General features: G+C 24.3%; 2 protein-coding genes across 4 annotated transcripts in view; both read right to left on the reverse strand.

The window, feature by feature from the left end:
- LOC142226947 (glyoxylate reductase/hydroxypyruvate reductase-like) overlaps nt 1-22,533 on the reverse strand; it is a 118,109-nt gene extending 95,576 nt beyond the window's left edge. Inside the window, exons 1-5 of one of the 2 annotated variants that reach the window (XR_012719776.1) lie at nt 22,388-22,533; nt 18,406-18,837; nt 18,012-18,349; nt 17,814-17,939; nt 15,400-15,594 (exon numbers count right to left, since the gene is read on the reverse strand). Coding sequence is in view for 1 of the 2 variants with exons in the window: in XM_075297210.1 (XP_075153325.1) it covers nt 15,476-15,594; nt 17,814-17,939; nt 18,012-18,349; nt 18,406-18,836 (1,014 nt within the window). In the remaining variant the exon portion in view is untranslated. Of the gene's footprint in view, nt 1-15,354; nt 15,595-17,813; nt 17,940-18,011; nt 18,350-18,405; nt 18,838-22,387 lie in introns of those variants that run through there. The other variant, XM_075297210.1, reaches the window with a different exon arrangement.
- On the reverse strand, nt 369-10,403 carry LOC142226946 (glyoxylate reductase/hydroxypyruvate reductase-like). Of its 2 annotated transcripts, XM_075297209.1 has the most exons (5): nt 10,245-10,403; nt 6,263-6,712; nt 5,851-6,188; nt 3,480-3,605; nt 369-689 (listed from the first exon to the last, which is right to left on the reverse strand). In XM_075297209.1, exons 2-5 carry the CDS (start codon nt 6,682-6,684, stop codon nt 571-573), a joined length of 1,005 nt encoding a protein of 334 aa, XP_075153324.1. In that variant the 5' UTR covers nt 6,685-6,712; nt 10,245-10,403; the 3' UTR covers nt 369-570. The 2 variants fall into 2 exon arrangements, with proteins under 2 accessions (XP_075153324.1, XP_075153323.1); XM_075297208.1 differs by lacking the exon at nt 10,245-10,403 and having other exon boundaries at nt 6,263-6,882.
- Nucleotides 22,534-23,997: the final 1,464 nt, after the last annotated feature.

Consider the following 23,997-nt stretch of genomic DNA (forward strand, 5'->3'; position numbering starts at 1 on the left):
CTCGGTTATAAAAATGATCCCTTGTCTTTGGGCTAAACATAGAATCAGACGGCGCTCCCAAACTTAGTCCAAAATGTTTGAAAATATCAAGCAAATCGGATTAGCTGATTTTTCGCTGAAATTTCTTAATTTTATTTCATCGCAACCTCTAGTTGCAATTACTGCAACATTGAACTATGGGAAAATTACATGCCTCCAAGAACAAACTACTTCATCAATATAGTAAGACTATACTAACGACTCATAAATCAATTAAATTAAAAAAAAATGTGGACATACATAAATCTTGTTCACCATACTTTTCCATGACAATTACTGACCACCCCGCTCCCCCAGATTTTAAAAATCAATTTATAAAAACATCTATGGAAGTTTGAAATTTTTGTTTATTGCAAAAAAAATTTTGCATTGGTGATACTTGATATAATGTTCTTTGTTGTTGTTTATTTTTGTTTTACATAAAATCTCCTTCGAATATGTTTCCTGAAACCAGTTCATGTTATAGGTCCAATTAACCAGTTTGTTTTTTTTTTATCGACCAGCCAGCTTCGATGATCTTTGTGGTTCTGTTTAATATGCCGGTGACAACATTGGTTCTCCAACCAAACCCCTCAAGACATTGTGAGCACAAATTACGGCCATGTCAGTACGGGTGCGCTGAGTGGCTGAGCCAATGTGTGGAGTAATGACTGCAAAATACAAAAAGAAAAAAAGTGAAATGTTTATTGTTAAAAAATTAAAAAAAACAAAGACAGTCTGTATAGAATTATTTATGCAAGGAAAAAAGACAAGAATTGTAAATATACAAAGAGAGGGAGTAAATATAGATGGTAATTGGGCCATTAACAAATACAGTTCATAAGTAAACTGTATATATATTATGGCAAAGAGGGATTTCATTTTAGAATCACTTTTAGAATGAAAGGTCTGTTCTCTTTTGGTCTGGAATACAACTTTTACACCAGCTTTCCCAAAATTTAATATTATTATTATTGTCATACTGAGGTTTCTTACTACAAATCTACCAAAAAAATATTATGTCAACTTGCTACAAAATTTTATTTCTATCGAAAATTTTTGCAAACTTTTATTTCTTTATGAAATTTTTATTTCTATAGAAAATATTTGCAAAATGTTATATCTATAGAACTTTTTGCAAAATTTTATTTCTATAGAAAATTTTGTAAAAATTTTATTTCTGTAGAAAATTTTTTCAAAATTTTATTTCTGTAGAAAATTTTGTCAAAATTTTATTTCTGTAGAAAATATTTGCAAAATTTTATTTCTATAGAACTTTCTGCAAATTTTTATTTCTATAGAAAATTTTGTCAAAATTTTATTTCTGTAGAAAATATTTGCAAAATGTTATAACTATAGAACTTTTTGCAAATTTTTATTTCTATAGAAAATTTTGAAAAAATTGTATTTCTGTAGAAAATTTTGTCAAAATTTTATTTCTGTAGAAAATATTTGCAAAATTTTATTTCTATAGAACTTTCTGCAAATTTTTATTTCTATAGAAAATTTTGTAAAAATTTTATTTCTGTAGAAAATTTTTTGTCAAAATTTTATTTCTGTAGAAAATATTTGCAAAATTTTATTTCTATAGAACTTTTTGCAAATTTTTATTTCCATAGAAAATTTTGTAAAAATTTTATTTCTGTAGAAAATTTTGTAAAAATTTTATTTCTGTTGACATTATTTGTATAGACAATTTTTCCAAAATTTTATTTCTGTAAAAATTTTGAAAAATTTTTATTTCTATCGAAAATTTTGCAAAATTATATTTCTATAGAAAATTTTGCAAAATTTTATTTCTATAGAAAATGTTGTCAAAATTTCATTTCTCTAGAAAATGTTGCCAAAATTTTATTTCTATAAAATATTTTGTCAAAATTTTATTTCTATAAAGAATTCTGTCAAAATTTTATTTTAATCGAGAATTTTGCCACAATTTTATTTTTATGGAAAAATTTGTCATGTCCATAGAAAATTTTGTAAACATTTTATTTCAGTAGACAATTTATTTGTATAGATAATTTTTGCAAAATTCTGTTTCTGTAGGAAATTTTGCAAAATTTTATTTCTATAGAAAATTTTTGCAAACTTTTATTTCTTTAGGAAATTTTTATTTCTATAAAAAATATTTGCAAGATTTTATTTCTATAGAACTTTTTGCAAATTTTTATTTCTATAGAAAATTTTGCAAAAATTTTATTTCTGTAGAAAATTTTGTCAAAATTTTATTTCTGTAGAAAATATTTGCAAAATTTTATTTCTATAGAACTTTTTTCAAATTTTTATTTCTATAGAAAATTTTGTAAAAATTTTATTTCTGTAGAAAATTTTTTAAAAATTTTATTTCTGTAGACATTATTTGTATAGACAATTTTTCCAAAATTTTATTTCTATAAAAATTTTGAAAAATTTTTATTTCTATAGAAAATTTTACAAAATTTTATTTCTATAGAAAATTTTGCAAAATTTTATATCTATAGAAAATGTTGTCAAAATTTTATTTCTATAGAAAATGTTGCCAAAAATTTTTTTCTATAAAATATTTTGTCAACATTTTATTTCTATAAAGAATTTTGTCAAAAATTTGTTTTAATCGAGAATTTTGTCACTATTTTATTTTAATGGAAAATTTTATTAAAATTTCATTTCTATAGAAAATTTTGTAAAAATGTTATTTCCATAGAAAATTTTGTCTAAATTTTATTTCAATAGAAAGTTTTGTAAAAATTTTATTTCAGTAGACAATTTATTTGTATAGAAAATTTTTGCAAAATTTTATTTCTATAGAAAATTTTGCAAAATTTTATATCTGTAGAAAATTTTGTAAAATTTTATTTCTATAGAAAATTTTGTCAAAATGTCTATAAAGAATTTAGTCAAAAGTTTTTTTTATGGAGAATTTTGTCCAAATTTTATTTTTATATATAATTTTGCCACAATTTTATTTCTATAGAAAATGTTGTTAAAATTTTATTTCTATAGAAAATTTTGTCTAATTTTATTTCCATAGAAAATTTTGTCAAAATTTTATTTCCATAGAAAATAAAAAAACAATAAATTTTGACAAAATTTTGAATGGAAATAAAATGTTGACAAAATTTGGAATGGAAAAAAAATTGAACAAAATTTTCTATGAAAATAAAATTTTGACAAAATTTTTTATAGAAATAAAAAAAAAACATTTCTAATGTTCAGGGTCTTTTATAGTGCGTATTTTCTTCATTATCCTGGTTTCTACCACATACTCTGTGGTAGCAAATTCGGTGTACCGTTTTGGGAATTTGTCCAGATTTTTTTAATCGAGAAAACCCAATTTTCCGGTGTTGTGATCACACAAAGTGGAATAGGCCAGAAATAGACCTTTCCGTTTTGCAAGCTAAATACTCATCGGGTCATCCACGTATTAATTTTCGTTCGACTCATTCCATTTAATATAAACATGAATGTTTTTCAAAACTTACCAAGATTGGGTAAGGTCAACAATTTATCATCGGCAGGCAAAGGTTCTGGAGACATGACATCAATACCAGCCGAAAAGATTTGATTGGTCTTCAAAGCCGTATACAAATCATCCTGGTTAATAATGGCTATACGAAAAAAAAGAAAAAACACCAAAAATTAATAAACCCATAATCATGATTAGACCACATGTTTGGAAATTCGGAATCGCAAAATTTTCATTTGGCCTTATTTTTTTAAAAAAGTTCAATTTAAAGTTGTATTGGATTCACGGTTGCCACTCGAGCCCAAAATAATCTACCAAAATTTTGGAGAAAAATTTACCACAAAACCTACCAAACAAAATATTTTAATTTTTGTCAAATTTGTATTTCTATAGAAAATTTTGTCAAAATTTTATTTCTATAGGAAATTTCAGGCAACATTTTATTTCTATAGGAAATTGCTGGCATAATTTTATTTCTAAAGGAAATTTATGGAAAAATTTTATTTTTATAGAAAATTTTGTCAAAATTTTATTTCTATAGGAAATTTCTGGCAAAATTTTATTTCTATAGGAAATTTCTGGCAAAATGTTATTTCTATAGGAAATTGCTGGCAAAATTTTATTTCTAAAGGAAATTTCTGGCAAAATTTTATTTCTATAGAAAATTTTGTCAAAATTTTATATCTATAGAAAAATTTGATACAATTTTATTTTTTTAGAAAAAGTTGTCAAAATTTTATTTCTATAGAAAATTTCTGGCAATATTTTATTTGCATAGAAAATTTTGTTTAAATTTTATTTTTATAAAAACGTTTGTCAAAATTTTATTTCTATAGGAACTTTTGTCAAAATTTTATTTCTATAGGAACTTTTGTCAAAATTTTATTTGTATAGAAAATTTTTCAGAATTTTATTTCTAGAGAAAATTTTGTCTAAATTTTATTTCTATAGAAAATGTTGTCAAAATTGTATTTCTATTTATTTTATTTTTATAAAAACTTTTGTCAAAATTTTATTTCTATAGAAAATGTTGTCAAAATTTTATTTCTATAGGAAATTTTGTCAAAATTGTATGTCTATAGAAAAATTTGACAAAATTTTATTTCTATAGAAAGTTTTTCAGAATTTTATTTCTATCGAAAATTTTGTCAAATTGTCATTTTTTTTAGAAATTTGTTTCTATAGAAAATTTCTGGCAATATTTTATTTCTATAGAAAATTTTGTCAACATTTTATTTTTATAGAAAAATGTTCAGAATTTTATTTCTAGAGAAAATTTTGTATTAATTTTATTTCTATGGAAAATGTTGTCAAAATTTCATTTCTATTTTTTTTATTTTCATAAAAACTTTTATCAAAATTTTATTTCTATAGAAAATTTTGTCAAAATTTTATTTTTATAGAAAATGTTGTCAAGATTTTATTTCTATAGGAAATTTTGTCAAAATTTTATATCTATAGAAAAATTTGACAAAATTTTATTTCTATAGAAAGTTTTTCAGAATTTTATTTCTATCGAAAATTTTTTCAAAATTTTATTTCTATAGAAAATTTTGTCAAAATTTTATTTCTATAGAAAATTTTGTCAACATTTTATTTTTATAGAAAAATTTTCAGAATTTTATTTCTAGAGAAAATTTTGTCAAAATTTTATTTCTATGGAAAATGTTGTCAAAATTTTATTTCTGAAAAAATGTTGTCAAAAATTTATTTCTATTTATTTTATTTTTATAAAACCTTTTGTCATAATTTTATTTCTATAGAAGATTTTGTCAAAATTTTATTTATGTAGAAAATTTTGTCAAAATTTTATTTCTATAGAAAATTTTGTCAAAATTTTATTTCTATGGATAATTTTGTCAAATTTTTATTTCTTTAGAAAATTCCTGGCATATTTTATTTCTATAGAAATTTTCTGGCAAAATTTTATTTCTATAAGAACATGTTGTAATTTTTTTTTATAGAAAATTTTGCTAAAAATTTATTTCTATAGAAAATGTTGTCAAAATTTTATTGCCATAGAAGATTTTGTCAAAATTTTATTTTTGTACAAAAATGTTGTCTAAATTTTCTTTTAATAAAAATTTTTGGCAAAATTTTATTGCCACAGAAGATTTGGTCAAAATTTTATTTCTATAGAAACTTTTGTCAAAATTTTATTTCTATAAAAAATATTATCAAAATGTTATTTCCTTAGAAATTTTCTGGCAAAATTTTATTTCTATAAAAAATTTTGTCTAAATTTTATTTCTATAGAAAATTTCTAACGAAATACAATTTTTCCAAAAGAGCATCTTATTTTGTTGTTAGAAGAAAAATAAATTCTTGCGATTTGCAATTCCGAATATCGGAATATGAAAATAGAATATCCCCTTTTCAATACTTACGTCCACGAGCAATGTTGATCAAAACTGCATTCTTTTTCATTTTAGCAAAAGAGGTTGAATTAAAGACACCCTGCGTCTCTGGTGTCAAGGGGGCAGCAATGAAGAGGATATCACTTTGAGACAATAAGTCATCGAAGGGGACCTTGGCGGCATTGAATTCCTTTTCAACAGATTTGTCTACTCGTTTACGGGTGGTGTAGAGAATTTTCTCAATATCAAAGCCCTTCAGACGTTGGGCAATGGCTTGACCAATACCACCAAAGCCAAAGAAACCCACAGTTGCATCACGGATCTCTTGACCCCACATCCATTCAATGTGATAGTTTTCCCAAGAGGAACTGTCCGAAAAACACACACAAAATCATAAAATGCTTAAAAATTTAATACTTCTCCAAAATATCTCTCAACTCACCTATCGATTTTATTACGTCCTTCATGGAATCGCCGGGCTGCTGACAACATCAAACCCATGGCTATATCAGCAACAGCGTAATTCAAGACAGTGGGTGTATGACCCAAGGGTATTTTACGTTTCTTCAATTCGGCTACATCTATGTGATCTATGCCAGCCGACATAGCTGAAATGGATTTCAATTGAGACCCGGCAGCATCCATTACCTCCTTATCCAATGGCAGACCTACGGCCCAAAACATGCCATGGACACCTTTGGCTTTTTGTAAAATCTCCGTACGATTTGGTGGCAAGCTATCACACATAACCAATTGGCAACCACGGCTCATTAAGTCCAAGGCCTCCTTGGGTACTTCAGGATGGGTTACTAAAATTTTAAAGGTAACCTCCTCACTGGATTCCGAAGATTCTTTACTTTCCATGGTGGCTTCAGTTGTTGTGCTTCTACTTCTGCCCCGAGCAGCATCGTTTAAAGAAATCAACGAAGCAAAAATTAGAATTGATAGAAGAAATTGTGTTTTTAACATTTTAATTTTCCTTTTTCTTTAGTTTTCCGTTATAATCCAAGAATATATGTGAAAGGCTCAAAATTCCAAAGACTACTGATTTCCCTTGAGTTTGTGAAGTTGTTTTTAAGGCAACCCCCTTGTTGGTCAATGTTTGTCGCACATTAAAGATCAATACTGAAAGCTCTACTCGTGCTTCTGAGAACAGACTTAGAATTTGTTTTGCTTTAGCTTTGTGAGATAAACTTTTGAACTTGACTTCCAGCCTTCCAGCTCCATGAAATGATATGAATTTAAACTTTTTATTCTTGCACAGCAAAGCCTATCTTAAAGCTACAGATTTGGACATTGAGTGAGAGTCATGCTAAGTAATGAGAATTTCTCTTAAGGTTATCTCTTTATAGAAATTCCTCACATAAAAGGATTAGGGATTACAGTCACGTTTGCCAAAGTTGGTAGAATTCTACGAACAATGGTATATTTTTACTGTTTGGTAGATTGGTAAATTGAAATGAAATTTTGACAAAATTTTCTATGGAAATAAAGTTTTGACAAAATTGTCTATAGAAATAAAATTTTGCAAAAATTTTCTACGGAAATAAAATTTTGCAAAAATGTTCTATAGAAATAAAATTTTGATCAAATTTCTGTAGAACTAAAATTTTACAATTAAAACTGAAATTTTGACAAAATTTCCTATAAACATGAACTTTTAACAAAATGTCCTATAGAAAAATAATTTTAACAAAATTTTTCTATAGAAATAAAATTATTCAAAAAATGTTCTATAGAAAAACAAAATTTTACAAAAAATTTCTATAGAAATAAAATTGTGCAAAATTTTCTATAACAAAAAAAAAATTTACAAAATTTTCAAACCAAAAAAAAAATAAACAAAAGTTTCTTTAAAAATAAAATTTTGACAACATTTTTTATAGAAATAAAATTTTGCCAAAAATTTTATATAGAAATAAAATTTTGACAAAATTGTCTACAGAAATAAAATTTTGACAAAAATTTCTATAGAAATAATATTTTAACTAAATATTCTACAAAAATAAAATTTTGACAAAATTTCCTACAAAAATAAAATTTTGCCAGAAATTTTCTATAGAAATGAACTTTTGACAAAATTTCCCATAAAATTAAAATTTGGCCAGAAATTTTCTATAAATATAAAATTTTGACCAAATTTTCTATTGAAATAAAATTTTGCAAGAACTTTCTATAGAAATGAAGTTTTGACAAAAATTTCTATAGAAATGAAATTTTGCCAGAAATAAAATTTTGACACAATTTGCTATGGAAATAAAATTGGACAAACATTTTATATAGAAATAAAATTTTGACATAAGTTGAAATAAATTTATATTGAAATAAATTGAAATAAAATTATAACAAAATTTTCTATAGAAATACAAGTTTAACAAAATTTTCTATAGATATAACATTTTAATAAACGTTTTGAATAGAAATAAAATTTTGAAAAATTTTTCTATAGAAATAGAATTTTTTTTATAGAAATAAAATTTTACAAATTTTCTATAGAAATAAAATTTTTCATTTTCAAATTTTCCATAGAAATAACATTTTGACAAAATTTTCCTTAGAAATAACATTTTGACCAAATTGTCTCTGTAGAAATAAAACTTTCACCAAATTTTCTATAAAAATAAAACATTAACCAAATTTTTTATAGAAATAAAATTGCATAAACATTTTCTATAGAAATAAAATTTTGACAAAATTTTAAATAGAAATATCATTTTAACAAAATTTTCTATAGAAATAAAATTTAACAAAGTTTTCTATAGATATAAAATTTTGAAAAAAATTTCTATAGAAACACAATTTTGACAAAATTTTCTATAGAAATACAATTTTGAGAAAATTTTCTATAGGAATAAAATGTTGACAAAATGTTAAATATAAATAAAATTTTGACAAAATTTTAAATAGAAATTGAAATTAAATTTTGACATTTTTTAATAGAAATAAAATTTTGGCAAAATTTTCTCTAGAAATAAAATTTTGACAAAATTTTCTATAAAAGCAAAACTTTGACCAGATTTGCCATAAAAATAATATTGTGACAAAATTTTCTATAGAAATATAATTTTGCAAAAATTTGCCATCGAAATAAAATTTTGTAAAGTTTTGCAGAAATTGTCTATAGGAATAAAATTTTTTATCGAGATGAAACTTTGACAAAATTTCCAATAGAAATTTAATTTTGATAAAACCCTATTGAAATAACTTTTTGACCAAATTGTCTATAGAAATAAAATGTTGACAAAATTTTCTATGGGAATAAAATTGGGACAAAATAAGATTTATTGTTTGGTAAATTGTTCTCGAATGGCAACCGTGATTGCAATCCTGGCATATATTATGCCGTAGTTCAAGAGTTCAATTATACTTTACATTTCTTCTAACCATCTGCAGCCCTGAAGATTCAATTCTGTTATATACCTCCTCAAAGGGGGAAGCCAATTGTTGACCAGTCCAATATAGACAGTCCGCTGCCTCTACACTGAAAAAGATATTGTCGTGAGGTCAAAGATTTCATGTCTTTAAATTCCGAATGCAAATTTTGCTTAGCATAGACGACGCATTTCTCTAATATAAAGTTTTTTTCTTTGTCCAAAAGTTGATAATCTTTTCAATGAAGTCGTAATGTCCTAATAATTAAGTGATTTGACTTAAAAATGGATATCATAACATGAAAGAAAAAATGTTTGGGCTAAGGCCAACTTGACTTTAATAATTCAGAAAAATTCTTTAAATTTAATGAATTTGTCTTTCAATTTGTTGCCTTTTTGCGTCTTGACTATAAAACAAAAAATCGTTCAAATTTAGGACATGTTTTTCTAAACTTTATTTTAAAGATGTTTTTTACATGAAACATAGCATAATTTCTACTGGATGTCGAGTCTTAATTTGAAAAATAAAGTTGTCCTTAACTCGTTTTTAAAGGACTTTGATAGCATATGAAGAAAATAAGCTGAGAAAGCGAAAAATTAAAATTTACTTCCTAGAAGCAAGTACACAAAACCCAAATTTAAAAGAGAATTGTGCCTTAAAAGTATCCTTACTTGTATTCTCCGCTTATTTGGCTCGGAATCAATACCAAATTTTTTTAAAGTAAAGACAAAATCTTTGGAACCGGTCATGCTTTTTTTTCAGTGTAGATAGAGTGATCTTCCGCAAACAAATATATTCGAAATTGTTAATCTCTTTGATTTAAGTTCATCAGTCATTGACAAATATGGGTACACACAGTAAAAAAGTACTATCCGAACAGTGTACTGCTATACTTTCCCATCGCTAGTCTAGCAATTGCTCCCCCATCTCTATAATATAAATATCTACATATATTTTAAACAATAACGAAAAAACTAAGAGTACAAGATGTAATTACCCACTCTCACTTAAATACTCATTAAATGTTTGGGGATTTTTTTGAATGTACTCACTTCTTATAAATTATTTCACACACACACACTAAATTGCCGCTGCACTCTATGGCCGTTCTAAACCCTTTTGAGTTCAATTATTTACTGAATTCAACAATGCCCTGTTGTAGTTGTTAATACTCCTCTACTGTTTGTTTGCAAGCTTTTGGGAATTAATGCAAAATTTATATTTTCTCTACAATCATTGGTGGCGGTGACTACCAACTGATTTTTCTCCACGATTAGATATTGATATTTTTGTATATTTCAAGTGTTTGACTAACTGGTTCGCGCTCTATCTCTTATCATTTAGTTGTTTTGGCGTTATTGTTGTTGTTATTATTATAGATCCAAACAGAACTCGAACTCATTTGCTGTAGATGGCAGTGATGCCAACTTGTTCGAGGAAAAATTGCTAGAGATGCGGGCGAATTAGAAAAATATGAAATAAAAGGACTTTTAAAGTATTCAATTTTTCCAATATCATTTAAAAACAAGTAAGAAAATATAAAATAGGAGAAATTTCTTCTGGCCTAGAATACCATCTGACAGCTGCCATTGACAGTCCATGTTACAAGCTTACAAAAGACTTGATCTATTGCGTTCACATATATAGTTATTCGTTATGGAATACAAGCGTGATAATAGTTTATGCTTTATTTGAGCCTAGAAAACAACAAGTGTTTAGAGCGCGGTTGCCACAATTGGTAAATTCTACCAGAAGTTTTACTGTTGGGTAGATTGGTTGGTAGATTCTTCGTGTTTTGGTAGATTTTGCAAAACCTTTCTTTCCAACTAAGAGGTACTTCAATTTTCTATAGAAATAAAATTTTGACAAAATTTTCTATAGAAATAAAATATTGTCAAAATTTTCTATACAAAATAAATTTTCCAAAAAAACTCAATTGAAATAAAATAAAATTTTCAATGGAAACAATATTTTGCACGAATTTTCGACAGAAATAAAATTTTGAGAAAATTTTGTATAGAAATACAATTTTCACAAAATGTTCAATAGAAATAAAATTTTGTAAAATTTTCTCTAGAAAGAAAACTTTGTAAAATTTTCTGTAGAAATGAAATTTTGACAAAATTTTCTACAGAAATGAAATTTTGACAAAATGTTCAATAGAAATAAAAATTTGTAAAATTTTCTATAGAAATACAATTTTCACAAAATGTTCAATAGAAATAAAATTTTGTAAAATTTTCTAGAGAAATGCAATTTTGACAAGATTTTCTATAGAAATAAAATTTTGACAAAATTTTCTACAGAAATAAAATTTTGATACAATTTTCTATAGAAATAAAATTTTGCCAAAATTTTCTATACAAAATAAATGTTCCACAAAATTTCAATTGAAATAAAATATTCCTAAAATTTTCAATGGAAACAATATTTTGCACGAATTTTCGATAGAAATAAAATTTTGAGAAAATTTTCTATAGAAATAAAATTTTGAGGAAATTTTCTATAGAAATACAATTTTCACAAAATGTTCAAAAGAAATTAAATTTTGTAAAATTTTCTATAGAAATGAAATTTTGAGAAAATTTTCTACAGAAATGAAATTTTGACAAAATGTTCAATAGAAATAAAAATTTGTAAAATTTTCTATAGAAATACAATTTTCACAAAATGTTCAATAGAAATAAAATTTTGTAAAATTTTCTATAGAAATACAATTTTCACAAAATGTTCAATAGAAATAAAATTTTGTAAAATTTTCTAGGGAAATGAAATTTTGACAAAATTTTCTATAGAAATAAAATTTTGACAAAATTTTCTATAGAAATAAAATTTTGATACAATTTTCTATAGAAATAAAATTTTGCCAAAATTTTCTATTCAAAATAAATTTTCCAAAAACTTTCAATGGAAATAAAATATTCCTAAAATTTTCAATGGAAACAATATTTTGCACGAATTTTCGATAGAAATAAAATTTTGAGAAAATTTTCTATAGAAATAAAATTTTGAGAAAATTTTCTATAGAAATACAATTTTCACAGAATGTTCAATAGAAATAAAATTTTGTAAAATTTTCTAGGGAAATGAAATTTTGACAAAATTTTCTATAGAAATAAAATTTTGACAAAATTTTCTATAGAAATAAAATTTTGATACAATTTTCTATAGAAATAAAATTTTGCCAAAATTTTCTATTCAAAATAAATTTTCCAAAAACTTTCAATGGAAATAAAATATTCCTAAAATTTTCAATGGAATCAATATTTTGCACGAATTTTCGATAGAAATAAAATTTTGAGAAAATTTTCTATAGAAATAAAATTTTGAGAAAATTTTCTATAGAAATACAATTTTCACAGAATGTTCAATAGAAATAAAATTTTGTAAAATTTTCTATAGAAATGAAATTTTGACAAAATGTTCAATAGAAATAAAAATTTGTAAAATTTTCTATAGAAATAAAATTTTGTAAAATTTTCTAGAGAAATGAAATTTTGACAAAATTTTCTATAGAAATGAAATTTGGACAAAATTTTCTATAAAAATAAAATATTGATACAATTTTCTATAGAAATAAAATTTTGCCATGATTTTCTATACAAAATAAATTTTCCAAAAAAATTTCCATTGAAATAAATATTCCTAAAATTTTCAATGGGAACAATATTTTGCACGAGTTTTCGATAGAAATAAAATTTTTAGAAAATTTGCTATAGAAATAAAATTTTGTAAAATTTTCTATAGGAATGAAATTTGACAAAATTTTCTATAGAAATTAAATTTTGACAAAATTTTCGATAGAAATAAAATTTCGAAAAAAAATTCTATGAAAATAAAATTTTGCAAATACTTTCAATAGAAATATTTTTTTTTTTAATTTTTTATAGAAATAAAATTCTGCAAAAATTTTCTATAGAAATAAAATTTTGAGAAAATTTTCTATAGAAATACAATTTTCACAAAATGTTCAATAGAAATAAAATTTTGTAAAGTTTTCTATAGAAATGAAATTTTGACAAAATTTTCTACAGAAATGAAATTTTGACAAAAAGTTCAATAAAAATAAAAATTTGTAAAATTTTCTATAGAAATACAATTTTCACAAAATGTTCAATAGAAATAAAATTTTGTAAAATTTTCTAGAGAAATGAAATTTTGACAAAATTTTCTATAGAAATGAAATTTGGACAAAATTTTCTATAGAAATAAAATATTGATACAATTTTCTATAGAATTAAAATTTTGCCAAAATTTTCTATACAAAATAAATTTTTCAAAAAATTTCAATTGAAATAAAAGATTCCTAAAATTTTCAATGGAAACAATATTTTGCACGAATTTTCGATAGAAATAAAATTTTTAAGAAAATTTTCTATAGAAATAAAATTTTGAGAAAATTTTCTATAGAAATACAATTTTGACAAAATGTTCAATAGAAATAAAATTTTGTAAGATTTTCTATAGAAATACAATTTTCACAAAATGTTCAATAGAAATAAAATTTGGTAAAATTTTCTATAGAAATAAAATTTTGACAAAATTTTCTATAGAAATGAAATTTTGACAAAATTTTCGATAGAAATAGAATTTCGAAAAAAAAATCTGTAAAAATAAAATTTTGCAAAAATTTTCTATAGAAATATACTTTTTTTTAATTTTCTATAGAAATAAAATTCTGCAAAAATTTTCTATAGAAATAAAATTTTACAAAAATTTTTATAGAAATAAAATTTTGCAAAAATTTTCTATAGAAATAAAATTTTGACAAAACTTTCGATAGAAACAACAATTTCCAAAAATTTTCGATAGAAATAACATTGTGTAAAAATTTTCTATAGTAATAAAATTTTTACCAAATTTTGGTATAAAAATAAAATTTTAGAGCCCTCCAGTATTGTGAATAATGATTTTTTACTCGTACCATTGCTCTTTACCGTGATTCTGACAGTGTTCCACCGCATCCGAAAAGAGGACAAAAAAATATGTTTTCTATTGGTCATCTCAAGCCGATGGTCGCTCCCCGTTCGTGTTAAAATAAATATCCAATATTATCGGGAAAATGTCTTAAAGACAGTATATGAGCTTTGGGCAGACAAACATTTCGGCCGCAGACTAGGAACATCTTAACCAGGATTCAGCACCATCGCATTGAATACGCGTCAACCAAAATTACTTAGAAAAAGAGTTTGTTCGTTTAATTTCTACCGCACTATGGCCATCAAAATCTACGGAACTCAACATGGCGTTTCGCCACTCATTAAGAGTTGTAACACATGAATGGCAATACTGAAGAAAATACATAAAATAATGAGATTTAAATTTAACGGTTTTACTGTAAACACAAAATAATGTTATTGCAATGTCATTTTAACATTAAACTGTATTATTATCTACAGTGCTAAATGAAACTTGTGTAAGCTCTTTTTCTGTTAGTTAACGCTATAAGGGCTGAATAAATTCATATAAAGAGGGGAATATCGTTTAGTAAATATCAGTTTTTTTTTTATTTTTTTAGCTTGTTTTTATGACATTTGTTTAAATGTTAAACAATTTTATATCCATACATATTGTTGGTACTAAACTACTTATTTATATAAATTATTCTAAAAACTGGATTTTTATAAAACGTTAAGAAATAATTTTAAGAGAATTTTTTTTTTAAATTATAATTTGTCTAGATTATCTGAAATGTTTATATAAATTTCTAATAATATAAAAACTAATTAAAAAATAATATTAAATATTATTAGTTTTTGTGTCGAAATTTTAAAATACAAAATAGTATAAAAACTAATATTAATAAATTCTTTTTGTGTCATTAGGACATTTCTGATAAGTTAACATTCATATAGAAATTCAAAAAGTTTCAAAAATAATTTAAAAAAAAATTACCTTATTTTATCGTTAGGATATTTTTCTTAAGAAAAAAATTTCACAAAATTTTCATTTCCCTTAACTAATATTAATAATTTCTTTTTGTGTCATTAGGACATTTCTGATAAGTTAACATTCATATAGAAATTCAAAATGTTTCAAAAATAATTAAAAAAAAAAATGTACCTTATTTTATCGTTAGGATATTTTTCTTAAGAGAAAAATTTCTCAAAATTTTCATTTCCCCTAAGTTAACATTTAAAAAAAAATACAAAAAAAACAATATTAGAGATTCTTATAAAAATACCTAATTTTAGCGTTAGGAAATTCTTTTTTCTGTTTTTCACCTAAAAATTTTCTTAAATTCTACATTTTCAAATCCTGAATTAAGATTTTTAATTCAAGCTTAATAGGCTGGTGACAACATTGGTTCTCCTGCGAGACCTTTCAAAACATTCTTAGCCGCAACTATGGCCATCTCAGTGCGTGTTTTTTTGGTGCAGGATCCAATGTGTGGAGTAATTACTAAAAACAATGAGAACAAAAGAATTAAATTAAACAAAAACAAAAATAAGATTTTTATAAAGTCATAAAATATATACAAAAAATATTTTAATTTAAAAAATAATAAAATTAAATAAACAAATAAAAAATATATAAAAAAAATAAATATATAAAAATAATTTAATATAAAAAATAATTTAATTTACAAAATAATATAAAAAATAATTTAATTTACAAAATATTAAAATGAAATTAAAAAAAATTGAATTACAATTTATATAAAGTCATTAAAATATATAAAATTTATATTTAAAAAATCATAAAATAAAAAATGTATAAGATTTATATAAAATAATTGAAAATGTAAAGGGTGATTCTTTTGAGGTTAGGATTTTCATGCATTAGTATTTGACAGATCACGTGGGATTTCAGACATGGTGTAAAAGAGAAAGATGCTCAGTATGCTTTGACATTTCATCATGAATAGACTTACTAACGAGCAACGCTTGCAAATCATTGAATTTTATTACCAAAATCAGTGGCAGAAAATCCGCTTTTTTATCGACAAATTTTGTTCAGCGATGAGGCTCATTTCTGGTTGAATGGCTACGTAAATAAGCAAAATTGCCGCATTTGGAGTGAAGAGCAACCAGAAGCCGTTCAAGAACTGCCCATGCATCCCGAAAAATGCACTGTTTGGTGTGGTTTGTACGCTGGTGGAATCATTGGACCGTATTTTTTCAAAGATGCTGTTGGACGCAACGTTACGGTGAATGGCGATCGCTATCGTTCGATGCTAACAAACTTTTTGTTGCCAAAAATGGAAGAACTGAACTTGGTTGACATGTGGTTTCAACAAGATGGCGCTACATGCCACACAGCTCGCGATTCTATGGCCATTTTGAGGGAAAACTTCGGAGAACAATTCATCTCAAGAAATGGACCGGTAAGTTGGCCACCAAGATCATGCGATTTGACGCCTTTAGACTATTTTTTGTGGGGCTACGTCAAGTCTAAAGTCTACAGAAATAAGGCAGCAACTATTCCAGCTTTGGAAGACAACATTTCCGAAGAAATTCTATTCTATTCCGGCCGAAATGCTCGAAAAAGTGGCCCAAAATTGGACTTTCCGAATGGACCACCTAAGACGCAGCCGCGGTCAACATTTAAATGAAATTATCTTCAAAAAGTAAATGTCATGGACCAATCTAACGTTTCAAATAAAGAACCGATGAGATTTTGCAAATTTTATGCGTTTTTTTAAAAAAAAAAGTTATCAAGCTCTTAACAAATCACCCTTTATATAAAAAATAATTTGATTTAAAAAATACTAAAATAAAAATAAATTAAAAAAGAAATAAAATATATATAAAGTAATTAAAGATATATAAAATTTATAATATACTTTTAAAAAACAATAAAATGAAATTACATCAAAAGAAGGAATACAATTTATATAGAAGCTTAATTTAATTTAAGCAAATAACATAACAATTTTTTTTAATATTTTTCATTAATGGGACATTTAATTACAACAATAATAAAAATTAATTTTATTAAAAAAAAATAAACAAAAAAGAAATACAATTTACATCAAGTCATTAAAAAATATATAAATATATAATTTAATTTAAATAATAATAAAATAAAATTAAATATAAAAGAAATACAGTTTACTTTAAGTCAATGAAAAATATAAAAAAATAATTTAATTTCAAAAATAGTACAATAAAAATAAAATAAAAAAGAAATAAAATTTATATAAAGTCATTAAAAATATATCAAATTAGAATATATAAAATATTAAAATATATAAAATAATAAAATTGAATAAAATAAAAATAAGGAATAAAATGTATATAAAACAGTTAAAAATATTAAAAATTTAATTTAATGTAAGAAAATTACATAAAAAATTAAAAGATTTTTTTTTAAATATTTTTTCCTTAATAGGATATTTAATTTAATTTAAGATAAAATATAATATATAATATATTATTTAAAAATATAAAACAATATATAATTAAGGTTTTTTTAATTTAATTTGAATTAGTTTTACTTGATTAAAAAAATGATAATAAATGAAATGGATGACTTCATTTAATTAATGCCCCTTTAATATTATTGCATTTAAATTCATTTAATATCGACATTTATTATTATTATTATTTTTTTTTTTTTTGATTTTTTTGTAATTCTTTTTTTTTTTTAATAAAATAATCTCTGAAATTTATTATTACCAATATTAGGCAGAGTCAACAATTTATCGTCGGCAGGTAAAGGTTCTGGATACATGACATCAATGCCAGCAGAAAATATTTGTTTGGTCTTCAAAGCGGTATACAAATCATCCTGATTTACAATGGCTACAAAGAAATCCAAAATAAAAAAATCCTCATAAAAATGTACATCTCCTCCCTCTTCGCCTAGATACTTACGACCACGAGCTATGTTAATCAAAACTGCGGTATTTTTCATTTTCGAGAAAGCTTCTGCATTGAAAATTCCCTTTGTTTCAGGTGTCAAAGGGGCAGCAATGAACAGAAAATCACTTTGGACCAATAAATCCTCGAAGGATACATGAGAAGCATTGTATGTCATTTCGACATTTTTCGAAACGGGCGTGGGAGTTGTATAGATCATGCGCTGGACATTGAAACCCTTCAGAAGTTGAGCAATAGATTGGCCAATCATACCAAAGCCAAAGAATCCAACTGTTGAGCCTCTTATTTCATGGCCACACATCCATTCGATGTGACAATTAACCCATGTGGAACTAGAACAAAATGGTTCCAAAAAATTCTGGTATTTTGAATTCTGTTGCCAACTCACCTTGCAATTTTCCCATAGCCTTCATGAAAACGTCGAGCTGCAGATAACATCAGACCCATGGCCAATTCAGCTACAGCATAATTGACATCGGTATGACCCAATGGAATCTTACGTCTCTTCAATTCGGCTACATTCACATAATCGATGCCAGTCGAAAAAGTCGAAATTGATTTTAATTGGGGACCAGCCGCATCCAAAATTTCTTTGTCCAAGGGATTGTGATAACCCCAGAACACACCATCGACACCTTTAATTTTTTGCAATATCTCCGAACGATTTGGTGGAACACTATCGCATATAATCAACTCGCATGTTTGACTCATCAAATCCAAGGCTTCCTTGGCTATTTCGGGATGTGTTACCAAAATTTTGAATTTTGTTACACCATTTGAGCTTGAAGATTTTGAACGTACCAATGAAGTTGTAGTCATTCTATAGGAAGAGAGAAAAATTAATAACTTGAAAATTTTCCGAAAATGTTATATCGACATGGAATTTAATTTAAATTTTCCGAAAAACGTTCCTAAAATTGTCTATAGAAAACAAAATCAAAAAATTGTCTATAGCAATAAAATTTCCCGAAAATTTTCTATAAAACTAAAATTTTCGATAAAAATAAAATTTTCCGGAAATACAATTTTCCGAAAATTTTCTATAAAAATACAATTTTCCGAAAATTGCCAATAAAAATAAAACTTTTTCTATAAATATAAAATTTTTTTACCATAGAAATAGAAATAAAAAATTTCCGAACATTTTCTATATAAATAAAGTTTTTCATATATAAAAAAAAATCTATAAAAATAAAAATTTTCAGAATTTTTTATAGAAATAAAAATTTTAGAAAATTTTCTATGGAAATAAAAATTTGACAAAAAAAAATTTTGGTAATAGAACAAAAACTAAAATTTTCGTTAAAAATAAAATTTTCCGGAAATACAATTTTCCGAAATTTTTCTATAAAAATAAAATTTTGCGAAAATTTTCTATAAAAATACAATTTTCCGAAAATTGCCAATAAAAATAAAACTTTTTCTATAAATATACAATTTTTTGACCATAGAAATAGAAATAAAAAATTTCCGAAAATTTTCTATTTAAATAAAGTTGTTCAAAAATATTTTATAAAAATAAAATTTTTCAGAAATTTTCTATAAAAATAAAAAATTTCAGAATTTTTTGTAGAAATAAAAATTTGAGAAAAATTTCTATGGAAATAAAAATTTAACAAAATTTTCTATAGAAATAAAATTGTTAGAAATAGAACAAAAAAGTTTCGAAAATTTTATATAGAAATAGAATCTTTGATTAAAATAAAATTTTCTATAGAAATAAAATTTTCCGAAAATTTTCTAACAAAATAAAAAAAATATAAAAATAAAGTTTTCTGAACAATTTATATAGAAATAGAATCAAATATTTTCTATAAAACTAAAATTTTCGATAAAAATAAAATTTTCCGAAAATTTTCTATAAAAATAAATTTTTTCGAAAATTTTCTATAAAAATACAATTTTCCGAAAATTGCCAATAAAAATAAATTTTTTTCTATAAATATACAATTTTTTGACCATAGAAATAGAAATAAAAAATTTCCGAAAATTTTCTATATAAATAAAGTTGTTCACAAATATTTTATAAAAATAAAATTGTGACGTAAATTTCTCGTCACTTCTATCCTCTGATTCTTTGGCTTGAAATCAATACCCCAATCAAAATCGTTGCTTTTTTCAGTGTGGGATTAGATACGATTTCAATCACAGAAAATCGAATATTTCGCGGTGATGTCAATCAAAATTGACTTTAAAATTCGAATTTATCAAATTTTTTCCAATTAAAAAAAAAAGTTGAAAAGTCAATGTTTTGATGTGAAGTGCTAAATTATATCAGTCCTTTCTGATTTACTTTACTTTTTTAATAAAATCACTAAGTGCAACAATAAAATACTTTTTAAAGCATTTTTCTTCGAAGTTGGAAATTTGGTCCGCTGGAGGGAATTTTGGTCCGATTTCGGAAAAATTTTGGTCCAAAATAAAATTGGATAGTGGCAACGCTGGTCATGATAAGTGATGAGAATTTTTCTTAAGGTTATCTCTTTAGAATTACTCTCAGAGAAGGAATAGGGTTTACAATCAAGGTTACCACGGTTCGTAGCATTCTAACTAAAATGATAGATTTTTTTTGACATTGGTAGATTGAAATGAAACTTTGACAAAATTTCCTATAGAAATTAGAACATTTTCGCAAAAAATATACTCTTGAAATAAAATTTTGAGAAAAATTACTATAGAAAGAAACTTTTAACCAACTCTTTTAATGAAATAAAGTTTCCGAAAATTAACGCAAAATGTTCCTACAAATAGGCTTCGGAAGGCGCAGCGAAGCGGGCCGGGTTACGCTAGTTTTCTATAGAAATAAAATTTTTCCAAAACTTTCTAAAGAAATAAATTTTTTTCACATTTTCTACAAAAATAAAATTTTCTACAGAAGTAACATTTTCTGCAAATTTTCTACAGAACTAAAATTTTACAAAATTGTTCTACCGAAATAAAAGACATAAAATTTTCTACAGAAATACAATTTTCCGAAATTTTTCTATAGAAATAAAACTTTTCAAACTCTTTCTAATGAATTGAAGATGTTTGGAAATTTTCAACAGATATAAAATTGTTTGCCAATGTTCTACAGAAATAAAATGTTTTGCAAATTTTCTACAGAAATAAAATTTTTTGCAAATTTTCTACAGAAATTGAATTTTCTGAAATTTTTCTACCGAAGTAAAATTTTCCAAAAATTCTCTATTAAAAAAAAATTTTAGAAAATTTACTAAACGACATAAAGTTTTCGAAGAGTTTTTACAGAAATAAAATTATCATAAAATTCTTCAAAAAAATGAAAATGTCCGAAAATTTTGTATAAAAAAACGATTTGTTTTTAAATTTTCTATAAAAATTAAATTTTTCGAAAATTTTCTAAAAGACATAAAATTTCCGAAATTTTCTATAGAATTAAAATTTTCTACAGAAATACAATTTCGGAAATTTTTCTATAGAAATAAAACATTTGAAAATCTTTCTAATGAATTGAAGTTGTTTGGAAATTTTCAACAGATATAAAATTGTTTGCCAATGTCCTACAGAAATAAAATTTTTTGCAAATTTTCTACAAAAATTTAATTTTGTGAAATTTTTCTACCGAAGTAAAATTTTCCAAAAATTCTCTATTAAAAAAAAATTAGAAAATTTACTAACCCCCATTTTCATGAAGCTCCGTTAGTACTCCGTTAGCTAACGAACTTTTAAACCGCACTATGAACATATCTGTCATCTTGTCTATATATTCCATATACCAGTTAAGAACTTAACTGCTGAAAATTTTTCAGTTAAAGTAAACCGGAGAGAAGATATTTGCAATTTAATTCCTGTTAACTGGCCGTTAAAGCCTAACGGAGCTACATGAAAATGGCCGTAAACGACATAAAGTTTTCGAAGAGTATTCACAGAAATAAAATTATCCTAAAATTTTTCACAAAAATGAAAATGTCCGAAAATTTTGTATAAAAAAACGATTTGTTTTTAAATTTTCTATAAAAATAAAATTATTCGAAAATATCCTATATCCTATAAAATATCCTATCCTATAAATCCTATCCTATTTTGTTGTTTTTTTTTTATTTTTTATTTTTTATTTACCTCAAGTAAGATTGTGGTATATATTTTCGAAAATTTTCTACACAAATAAATTTTTTCGAAAATTTTCTATAGAAATAAAATTTTTCGAAAATTTTCTATAGAAATAAATTTTGTAGCAAAAGTTTCACAGAAATTACGAAAATTTTCTATGGAAATAAAATTATCCTAAATTATTTCCATAAAAATAAAACCTTCCAAAAATTTCTATGGAAATAAAAATTTTCGAAAAATTTCCTATGGAAATAAAAATTGTTTTGTTGTTTTTTTTTTATTTTTTATTTTTTACTTACCTCAAGTAAGATTGTTGTTAGACTAATTACAAGAAATACTTTACTAGACCCCTTAGACTTTCACTTTTATTGGTCGTCAATAAGGGCCGGTTGTGGCTGGTCCCGCTTTCGACAGTTGACTGTAACAAATTTTAATGGATATTGTTGCTTTTTATATTAAATTTTATAAATATTCTATATAGTTTAGCAGTGAATTTTTTAAGAAATTTATAGAAATTTTGCCAATTGGAAGCTGTTGAAATGCTGTAGCAAATATTTTTGTATATGAAACGAAAAGGTATTTACTATTGCATTTTATTGTCTCTAGTATTTATAAAATGTGCTAAAGGGAAGGTGTAAAGGCTACACCAGCATTCTGTTTAATTAGAATCGAATTAGTTGTATTGTTTTCATTAAATGAGGGTTTTAATATGACCTATAAAGTTCATCCTGAATAATTTTACTAATCGTTGTGAGTCGTAAGGTATGTAAAGTTTTTTTATTCGGTTAGTAACGCGGATCAGATCATTGACCAGCATTTCCAATAAATTTGACCGTAGAATTATGGGAGAAATTTTGTACGTTTTTTTATAAACAGTGAAAATATTTTCATCGAACTTTACGGTAATTCTATACATTTAAAGAAAAGAATTGAGGTTTGTAAAATCAGCATCCCCGAGATTCTATGATAGAGCAACATCTCTGCCAGAAATTGCTTTCTGAGTACGGCTCAAAGATTCCATTTATGGCCACTTGAAATATTTTTCTTATTAAATTTGTCATATACGTCACATAAGATTCTACCAAATGGAACTTACTGCAATATGAGAATTTTTACTATTAATGAATATAAAATATCAGAGTAGCATTAATTAAAGAATTATGCGGGCAGCATTTAACCACACTTTTTTAAAGAAGTAGTAAGGAAGTAATATAAAATTATATTTTCCGAAACGTGGGTACTAAGCACGGTTGATAGAATTCTATCAAAACTGGTAGATTTATTTCTGATTGGTAGTATGGTAGAATACTTGAAGTTTTGGTAGATTTTTTTTGTATAGAAATAAAATTTTGAGAAAATATTCTATAGAAATAAAATTTTGACAAAATTTTCTATAGAAATACAATTTTGACCAAATTTACTATAAAAATAAAATTTTGACAAAATTTTCTATAGAAATAAAATTTTGACAAAATTTTCTATAGAAATACAATTTTGACCAAATTTAAAAATAAAATTTTGACAAAATTTTCTATTGAAATACAATTTTGACAAAATTTTCTAAAGAAATAAAATTTTGACAAAATTATCTATAGGAATAAAATATTGACAAAATTTTCTATAGAAATAAAATTTTAAACAAAAATTTCTAAGAAATAAAATTTTAACAAAATTTATTTTGAGCTGATGAGGATTGTGGTAATTCCGAAACGTGCGTCCATCCAACCATCTTGCAGTCTATAGGGCCTTGCCCAAATAAATTTGACAAACATTATTTTCCTCTGTTGGTTAAGCTACACTTGTAGTTTAGTCAATGTATGGTTTTATGCTGCAATAAAAAACAACAACAATGCTTAAAGAACAAAACCAACAATAACAAAACAAAAAGAATGGAAAAAATAAAATTTTG

The sequence above is a fragment of the Haematobia irritans genome, chromosome 2 (genome assembly GCF_050003625.1).
Source record: "Haematobia irritans isolate KBUSLIRL chromosome 2, ASM5000362v1, whole genome shotgun sequence".
Lineage (NCBI taxonomy): Eukaryota > Metazoa > Arthropoda > Insecta > Diptera > Muscidae > Haematobia > Haematobia irritans.

What these genes read in the sequence shown, in the direction of transcription:
- LOC142226946 (XM_075297208.1), bottom strand. Translation starts at nt 6,789, where the DNA reads ATGTTAAAAACACAATTTCTTCTATCAATTCTAATTTTTGCTTCGTTG. An exon ending in GGACGTAATAAAATCGATAG is followed by an intron (nt 6,189 to 6,262) that starts GTGAGTTGAGAG and finishes TTTTTCGGACAG; the next exon opens with TTCCTCTTGGGAAAACTATC. An exon ending in GTTGACCTTACCCAATCTTG is followed by an intron (nt 690 to 3,479) that starts GTAAGTTTTGAA and finishes TGTATTTTGCAG; the next exon opens with TCATTACTCCACACATTGGC.